General features: G+C 36.5%; 1 protein-coding gene across 1 annotated transcript; it reads left to right on the plus strand.

The window, feature by feature from the left end:
• LOC121371145 (E3 ubiquitin-protein ligase TRIM56-like) lies at positions 1-5,486 on the plus strand. Its single transcript, XM_041496815.1, has 2 exons — positions 1-104; positions 3,208-5,486. Exons 1-2 carry the CDS (start codon positions 58-60, stop codon positions 5,129-5,131), a joined length of 1,971 nt encoding a protein of 656 aa, XP_041352749.1. The 5' UTR covers positions 1-57; the 3' UTR covers positions 5,132-5,486.
• The last annotated feature ends 5,040 nt before the right edge of the window (positions 5,487-10,526 follow it).

Genomic DNA, 10,526 nt, shown 5'->3' on the forward strand with positions numbered 1-10,526 from the left:
GGCAGCACACGCAGGTTGTTTTAAACAAGTGTCTACAATGACAAGGCGTTGGGCATCATGTTGGTTCATTCATTTTTATTTTCATACGCTGAATTAGATGCATGGTAAGAATTTTCACTTCCATTTCTTTCACTTAAATATCACTAACAATGATTATCCGTAATAATTGATTTACGTGTAAATGTGACTTCATTATTTATAAACAAGCGACACGTCTGCTGGTGTTCGCACGTATTGCTTTCTTGTCACATACAACTGTCACCTAAAAAAAACGTGTTTCACCAAAACAGTCTCACTGAGGTTCTTAAAGTAAAGACCACAAATAAAAGCGGTATTCCATGAGGTATACATAAGTTGTACCAGCTTTGGTGTCGGTCCCTTTGATTTTACCCGTGGTGTCCCATAGTCATACCACGGGTGTGTCTGACCTAAATTTTAGCGATTGTTGAATGGATGAAGAAAGTTACGCTTACAGGTCACATATAGTTCAGCAGGAAGTAAATTAGAACATTGTTTTCAAAAGTAACACTTTCACTAACATTTATAATAAATTTACAATATAAATCTGTAAATATAGGCGTTCTTTTTTGCAGCTGATAAAGTAATGTAATGGAAAATGAAGCGAAACTATTTAATATTTAATTTTTGTATGTTTGTTTGGGGTTTTTTTTTAAGAAAATAATTATTTTTATATTTACAGATTTATATTGTAAATTTATTACTAATGTTAGTGAAAGTGTTACTTTTCAAAACAATGCTGAACTATATGTGACCTGTAGGCGTAACTTTCTTCATCCATTCAACAATCGCTAAAATTTAGGTCAGACACGCTCGTGGTATAACTATGGGATACACCGCGGGTAAAATCAAAGGGACCGACACCAAAGCGTGGTACACAATTAAATTATAAAACTTCTTTGCGACCATGGTGACGTCATGAAGGCGTGGTAATGGGGGCGTGGTACAAGCTAGTTACCTCATCCATCACTCGAGATTCGTCTAGTTAGCCCACGGTTATTGCGGCCGTTGAGTGACGCCCGAGATCTATAAAACCCGTCACTCAACGGCCGCAATAACCGTGGTCTAGCTCGGAAAAGGATGATGTAACTATAACGTAAGGTGAGGTGAGGTGAGGTGAGGTGGGGTGAGATGAGATGAGATGAGATGAGATAAGATATTTATTCTGTACTTCAGGTGTCCAGTGTACATTTTGCAGTATGTTTGTGTATACCATTATACATGTTTGTGTCACAGATGGTAACAAATAATATTTAAACATACAAATAGTTGTGCAAATATAAATATATACATATACATAGTTATACTTTTATTTAGTTATTAATATGACTACTCAATGTTGATCAGGGTAGTAACCACAAGCATGTACTACATGTATGTGTACTTAGACGCATATAAGTGTACATCTAGCTCATGTACTGTAGACAAGATATATTGTGCTGTCAGCTGTAATATTAATACTAATTAGTTTCCTTTTACAAGAGTATTATATTGTTTGAAATTTGTTCATGTAAATTGTAATAACCTGCAACATTCAAGTGATAGTGCATAATTGTATCTACATACGTGTATTCATGTAGTTCTTACAATATAGCTTTCCGTGAGGTATCAGGGGCGTAGGCTGGGAAGGGGGGGGGGGGGGGGGGGGAAGGGGGAGAGGACGAACCTCTAAAGCAAATGGTCCGCTTTCAGAACTAAAACATACAGGTTTATACACATGGAGTTTCTGGTGGTGCAAACCAAAATAGAAAAAGGGTCCACTTGGTTCATATTCGAATCCCCCCTCCAGGTCCAGATCACGCTACGCCCCTGGGTATATATTTAACGTGTTAGATGGGAAAATCAAAGCAATATCAAGAAATTGTTTATTAGTCATTCGTGAACATTAGGAGAGGATATACTGAATATGGAATTGACAAAAAAGTATGGGGACTGTGATTTTAATATGTTTCACTCGTGGACACTTACCATATATATATATATGTGCAAATATAAATATATACATATACATAGTTATACTTTTATTTAGTTATTAATATGGCTACTCAATGTTGATCAGGGTAGTAACCACAAGCATGTACTACATGTATGTGTACTTAGACGCATATAAGTGTACATCTAGCTCATGTACTGTAGACAAGATATATTGTGTTGTCAGCTGTAATATTAATACTAATTAGTTTCCTTTTACAAGAGTATTACATTGTTTGAAATTTGTTCATGTGAATTGTAATAAGCTGCAACATTCGTGTAGTTCTTACAATATAGCTTTTCCGTGAGGTATATATTTAACGTTTTAGATGGGAAAATCAAAGCAATATCAAGACATTGTTTATTAGTCATTCGTGACCATTAGGAGAGGATTTGCAAAATTTACAGTTGATTTGAGATCATTAAATTAGGTGCATAGGGTCGTTTTGTTTTCCAAGGTCTATATCGAACGCCCACCCCCCACCCCCCTAAAAAAACCCAAAATAAATAAACAAAAAAACAACAACCCAAAAAAACACCTATAAATATACTGAATATGGAATTGACAAAAAAGTATGGGGACTGTAATTTTAATATTTTTCACTCATGGACACTTAACACATTCAGTGAAAACTGTAGACCCATAGGTCAAATATTGTTAAAATAGCAACAGATTCAAAATGTGTAAGTAACAAAATGTGACGCCAAAAGGTAAGTGACATTTTACGTTTTTACGGCATGGCAGTGCTCACGGAGAATAAACTAAAGGACAAAAATCACTTTGGAAGAAATTAAACAAATAACGTTTGAGGACAGTCTACGAGCAAGACGGTGGTCACATTGACCACCTTTTCAAGCAAGCAAAAGTAGATAAAAATTCACTTATCTTTTGGTATTGCATGTTTTAATATGTTGCTTTTTTCAACTATGTAATCTACTGGTCTACAATTGTCGCTGAAGGTGGCAACAATCCATATACATGATGACTACTACTAGTAATGAGTTTGAAATATTAAAATTACAGTCCCACACCTTTTAGACAATTAGCATTTATTGTCGCATTTATTGTACTTACAATTTTCAATCTGTTTCTATTTTAACAATATTAGACCTTTGGCCCAACATATCTATATATATATATATATATATATATATATATATATATATATATATATATATATATATATATATATATAAATTATCTGTGCTTATTTGCAGGAGAAATAACATGGCATCAAAACAAGACAAATCCGTGACTGGGACCATTTCTGATGACTTTCTTACTTGCAAAATATGTTGCCATATTTACAACGATCCCAAAATACTTCCTTGTATCCACACATATTGTTTACTTTGCATACAGAAATTGTTGCAAACCTCTGCAACATCTGGTTCAATTTTCTGCCCAGAATGCAGGCAGTCTGTCGCTGTTGCACAAGGGACTGCAAGTGATCTTAAAACAAACGTTTTTATGAATGGACTCATCGAGATTCTGAAAGTGAAGACAAGTGAAGACATCAGATGTACAACTTGTCATCTCAGAGGAAAGACATCACCTGCCAAATCTCGCTGTCTGGATTGTGGAGATTACTTATGTTCAAGCTGTTCTGATCGACACAATGCTTCTTCCGCGACTTGGAACCACAAAAAGGTTCTACTTGAAGACATAAAAGGTGGATCTTATGATAAGGAACTCAGATACCTTCACAGATTAACCTGCTCAGAACACCATGACAAGTTACTGGAGTATTTCTGTGAGATGTGTCAAATGCCAATATGTATGGTTTGCATTTTAGTTAAACATCGTAACCACAAACCTGTTACAACAACTGAGGCAGTTACAGTTCGAAAATCCCAACTTAACACTCATTCAGAAACAATTCGGGAAAATTTGAAAGGTCTCAAAATTGAAGAAAGAAAAGCTTTAGAAAATATTTCAAACATTAAAAAAATTGAGGCCTCTATTAAAGAGGACATAGACAAGCAAGTTGCTATGGTAATAGCCAAAGTAGAACAACAAAAACAAAAGGCTCTGCAGATTGTTGATGGTATCATTGTTAATAAAACACATACGTACAAATCACAGCTGGATGGCATACAATTGAAACTGTCAATAAGAAACAATTGCTTGGAATTCTGTGAGAAAATTACAGAGCAGGGCAAAGACGAGGAAGTTCTCCTCCTGGAAGATATAGTTGTAAGCCGCCTCAAAGAATTAGAAGACACACCTGTGACCGAGAGCACCCCGGATGACACAGTGTTACCAACTATCAACATTGAAGAGATGTGTGGTATGCACAATTCTCAAAATTTAACCGATGATAGTCTCAGATCCAACCAGGAGACAGTAATGCAAACGGAAAAAACTAAAAAAATAATTTCTTTGAACCTTGAGCGATCATTTAAAATACGAGATCTATTTCCAGTTACAGGAATGACAGTTGTTGATAAAATGATTTTACTTTCAGATAAGGCCAATAGTAAAATTATACAGATTTCCACTACAGGGGATATTGGAGATACTATTACTACCAAAGGTGTGTACCCATTTGCGATAGCTGGATGCGTAAATACTATTGGTGTCATCGATAGCAACAAGCTCTATCTCTTTAGCACAACAGGTAGACAGATATGTAATAATCTATTGTCCCAAGAACCCCCAACTCAAAGTCATACTGTTGCAAATTTTAACAATAAAGGTTATATTGTTGGTCGCCAAGAAAGGGACGACTTTCGTGTTTATGATACCAGTGGACGTTTTCAACAAAAGATATGTGTGTCGGTAGCATATCCTCTGGCTAACATCAGCGTTGATCAGTTTGGAAACATAACCACGTGCGAATGGGGGGATAACTCTGTACGAGTATTGTCTCCTCACGATGGAGGTACTATTGTTTGTACCAAAATACCATCATTGAGAGCAAATGCAGCCTGCGTGGACAGGAACGGTTTCATATACACTGTCGAGGCAGTTGGAGATAGACTGTCAGTATTTGATCAGAATGGGTCTTGCATGCTACATCGCATCACGACACCAGATAGGCTGGATAATCCAGTTAATCTGGCGTTCGACGACGAAGGTTTGATGTATGTGGTGAGCAAACGAGGATGCATCAATGTCTACAAAGTACATATTGAATGAATAAATGTGAAACACGGTAACATTTATCGAAACAGAGAACCGTTTAGAATGTCATCATTGACCAAAATGACGTTGGAAACATTAATTGTGTCAATTGTTACGATAGTTATAAACCTAAGTACTGTATATTGATATATTTCTAACACTAATACATTGTTTTTCCTGCAAAGATCATTTCAGTGACCTGCTCACTATGATCTTCTATACGTAGGGGATGTTTCTCCGAAGAAAATTCCAAAGGAATGTTTGTTCAACGACATCCCAGCACATTTTAAACTATGGCTGTTTAAAGTTAAAGTTTGTTTTGTTTAACGACACCACTAGAGCACACTGATTGATTATTTATCGGCTATTGGGTGTCAACATTTGGTAATTTTGACGTATAGTCTTAGAGAGGAAACCCGCTACATGTTTCCATTAGGTCAGGTTATAGGGTTTAACGTACACATTCACAGAACGCTGTTGTAGTGCACGCCTGTCATGGGCGTATGTGTCGAATTACGCCGGCTTCTTCGTCCAGGACAGGATTTCTTTAACAGCAAGGGATCTTTTATATGCACCATCCCATAGACAGGATAGCACATACCACTGTCTTTTATATCAGTCGTGGTGGACTGGTTGGCTATGGCCATTTAGGTTTTACATTATTATTCCGACATTTGGTCCAGAGAAAAAGAGGAAACCTGTCGCCACGACATATATTACTCCTAACAAATAAACAGGAAGAGAGTTTGATATACACTTACTCATAAACAGGACAGTACATACCATAGCCTTCGTGGGGCACTGGATGGGATGGGATATTAAAACTCCTTGGAGGATGATCGGTCGATACGACTCATCGCGCCTCAGACGAGCGTTCTAACACTGATCTATAGTTCGCTCCTGAGGTGTGGTGGCTTGTAGAATTCATCGTCCACAGTGAGCTTGTGTTTTCCCATCCCATCCAGTGCATCACGGCAGCTATATCAAAGTATGTAGCTTTGGAAACTGTATCCAAAAGATTCCTTGCGGCTTTTCGGTACATATAGTGATGGTGGTAACAGAGGGTTAATTCTTTTTTTGAAATCTAAAAAATATGTAAAATATTTATCATGCGGCTAGAAAACATGCTATTTTATAGTAGTGGTGCTGATATGTCCAATCAGTGTGCGTGTGTGTGACTTTAGCTATTGGTATTAGTAGTATTAAATCAGTTAATTATTTAATCCGATGTATTTATAATTTCAGTTTTTGTTAATTTTCATTTACATATCCAATATCAATTACCACTGCAGTATAAAATAGCAGATATATACTAGCAGTATGATAAATATTCAACATTTCAAAAAAGAATTATGAATAGAGGTTATTATCAATGTGTTTCGGTGTCGTCAGTATCATATATTAGGAATAAAAATAGCATTTTGCGAGCCTCTGGCGAGCATAATAGATTATTTGTATGCCTAATATATGATATTGACGATACCGAAACTTAATACAACGTAAGTTTTTAAACTGTATATGTAACTGTAATTCCAGTCAACCATCAATTGATATTCAAATGGCGTATGAATGTGTGATGCGGTGTCGTTTTGAATGGGAACGACGTCGGATATCCTTACATAAAAAATAAATTAGTGCATGAAGTGGCTTCTATGTTTTGAATGCAGAATCTTTATCCTATACATAACTAAGGCCTTTTGCATAACAAAAGCATCACTCTATTGTGTGTTTCAAACTAATGTTCTTTTCCACCTTCCTAGCGGAATATATTGTGGTATGACCTATATTTAAGAAACAGTTTGGAAGCATAAGTCAATAAACAATTCAGATGCGGATTCAGGCGGGGAGTCCAGGTGACACGCAAAAAACAATTGAACAGGACTATAGTATTGACATCAAGAGTTAGCGATGGGTGTTTGTAAAACGCGGACCGGACCAGAACGCTTGACAAACTGAATTTTTCCTTTAAAAAATAATAAACAAAATGTTCGTCAACTGTGCATAGTTAAGAAACATATATTTTTCATGTAGTGGCCTGAAAAATGGAAAATGACGAACCGCACATGCGCGGTATGATAATTTTTGCAAACACATGCGCCTGAACGCAGTTAGAAACGTGGGGACAGCGGGTTTCCTCTAAAAAAAACAGTGTCAGAATGACAGAATCCAATAGCCGATGATAAGATAAAAAAAAATCAATATGCTCTAGTGGCGTCGTTAAATAGAACAAACTTTATTCTTTTTTTTTACTCTTTCCTGTTTACCGAAGGGTGTTTCACTTGTATTTACGTTAATTGATTGCAATCTACTAGTATTTTGTTTCACGTATCGTAGCTTAAAAATGTAGAATAGTATTTTTGTAAATATCGTATTCGTGTTTTTGTCGTTAGATGAACGCAGTGTGGGACGTCGATGATATATATATATATATATATACACAGTCAAACCTGTCGTAGTGGCCACCGGTAGTCAGCGGTCACCTGCCTTAAGCGGCCACTTTTCCCCCTCCCAAACGATTTATAATGTAAATACACCTGTAATAAACGGTCACCTGTCTAATGCGGCCAGCGGCCACTTAAATCGGATCCCAAATCGCTAAAATACCTGTATTAAGCGGCCACAGTAAATGTTTACTGTTATATAGAAGGGATATTTTAACAAAGCGATAAGGTGCAGCAATAACCGATCTTCACACCTTCAGTCCCGACATCTCTTCTGTGTATCAATTAAGAAAGTCTGATTCTGGAATGCATCTAATTGCCTCTGGTCAGGCTACGCTTGACATATCTAGATTCACTTACTATAACAATCCATCGCATGAAGTAGGATTTAAATAACTGAATGGAAAAAGAAAACAAACTTGTTGAGAACGGTTAATTTAATACATTCCAGTTGCATTTTTTCTGAAGGTCACATGTCAAAAGTTTATTTATAGTCAACTGTTAATTAGCAGTATAGACGGTAAAACAAGAAACAACAACAAATGTTTTAATTACTCTATATGTGGCAACCTGTAATCAGCGGCCACCTGTCTTTAGCGGCCACTTTTATCTACTCCCTTGTGTGACCGCTTGAGACAGGTTTGACTGTGTATATATATATATATATATATATATATATATATATATATATATATATATATATACACATACACACACGCACACACACACATACACACACATTTTCAACTTTATTATTTTTCAACTTAGTGAGAATAGTATCAGGAAATAAAAATCCGAGATTTTTTATTTTATGTGGTCATAATCTGGGAATATAACTGATTAGTTAATAATACAACACATAACTGGTGTGTATATTAAATTCTCGTTGTAATAATTTAAACGGTTTAATTTCACCATTAGGATAGAAGGAAATCTCATTTTGGATTTGTTTGATTATGCTTATTTTCATGCTTATGTCTAATTAAGGTTCAAGCACGCTTTTCTGGGCACACACCTCAGCACTGGTTAGTTGTTAGTGAGAGAGAAGTCGGTGTAGTGGCCTTACACCTACCCACTGAGTGGTTAAACTCGCTCGGGGTAGGAGCCGGTACCGGCTAACCTAGTACCTACCAGCTTTATGTCCGATGGCTTAACCACTACGCCACAGAGGTCGTCTTTTGGATTGAGAAGCGGTGTGTGAATAAAATGTTGGGTTGTTTTCAGATACAATTGTTTCTGATTGTTGCATAATTAGTGATGACACCTTTTCAAAATTAATTTTAAATATTTACTTCTAATTTAGGAGAATGATTTTGTTTTCTAATTTAAATATAGCATTATTTCATTTAGTAGAACATTTTGTGAATGTTTGCCACAAGCCGTCGAATGTTAGCAATCTTTTAATCCAAGTTACTTTCGAAGTACCTGCAGAAAGCTAATGAATCGACCAACTTAAGACCTCCATGTTTATACTCATTTATTAGAAATTAGGGACATCGTTTAGTTTTGTATCGTTTGCCCTTCAGGATGAATTTGTAGAATTACCTATTCATGTTTTAAAACAATCGTTATCAGACCAAGAAGTACTGTAACTAAGTGTGTACAAAGATGGAAGAAATTGCGATTTAATTATAGTTATTTTCCCATTAATAAAAAAAAGAGTAAAGTTTGTTTTATATAACGACGCCACTAGAGCACATTGATTTTTTATCTTATCATCGGCTAATGGACGTCAAACATATGGTCATTCTGACACTGTTTTTTAGAGGGAACCCGCTGTCGCCACATAGGCTACTCTTTTCGACAGGCAGCAAAGGATCTTTTATTTGCATTTCCTACAGGCAGGATAGCACAAACCATGGCCTTTGTTGAAGCAGTTATGGATCACTGGTCGGTGCAAGTGGTTTACACCTACCCATTGACCCTTGCGGAGTACTCACTCAGGGTTTGGAGTCGGTATCTGGATTAAAAATCCCATGCCTTGACTGGGATCCGAACCCAGTACCTATCAGCCTGTAGACCAATGGCCTAACCACGACGCCACCGAGGCCGGTCCCATTAATCAAGGATTTGTTTGACCATAAAAGTAGTATTCTCCGTGGTTTCGAAATAAAGAGATTACACTTTACGACGATCCGTAGAGAGTACTACTGTAGAGAGTACTACTGTGGTGTCGTGGTTAAGCCATCGGACTACAGGTTGGTAGATACAGTGTTCGCAGCCCGGTACCGGCTCCAAAGCAAAGCGAGTTCTTAAGGGCTCAGTGGGTAGGTGTAAGGCCACTACACCCTATTCTCTCTCACTAACCACTAACCAACCAACAACTAACCCAAAGGCCTTTGATCGGGTATGGCACAGGGGTTTAATCTATAAACTTAAACAATATGGCATCAGAGGCAATCTCTTAAAATGGATTAATAATTCTAATTCTAATAGGAAACAAAGAGTGTATATATAAATGGAACGTTATCAAAGTATGGAAGTCTAAAGGCTGGAGTACCTCAAGGATCCATTTTAGGTCCCTTACTATTTTTGATCTATGTTAACGATATTGCTGATGAACTAGACTGTGTAACAAGGCTATTTGCTGATGATACAAGTATTGGAATATCGTCAAATGACATTCAATTATAGAACGCGATCTAAACATTAACTTGGGCAAATGGTTAGTTACCTTTAACCCAAATAAAACGAATGTATTATTGTTTTCTCTAACCAAATTAATTAATGAACCATGTCTTGTATTTGGTGACACAACTTTAAACAAATCAAAAACGCATAAACATTTAGGTTTAACTTTAGCAGATGATGCAAAATGGTCTAGTCATATTCAAAATGTATGCACATCAGCATCGGTAATGATCTCAGTATTAAGGAAATACAGACTGTTATTAAATCGTCAAACTCTAATGCGAATATATAGTACTTTCATTCATCCCGTACTAGAATATGCTTCAGAGGTCTAGAAG

The sequence above is a fragment of the Gigantopelta aegis genome, chromosome 4, assembly GCF_016097555.1.
Source record: "Gigantopelta aegis isolate Gae_Host chromosome 4, Gae_host_genome, whole genome shotgun sequence".
NCBI lineage: Eukaryota > Metazoa > Mollusca > Gastropoda > Neomphalida > Peltospiridae > Gigantopelta > Gigantopelta aegis.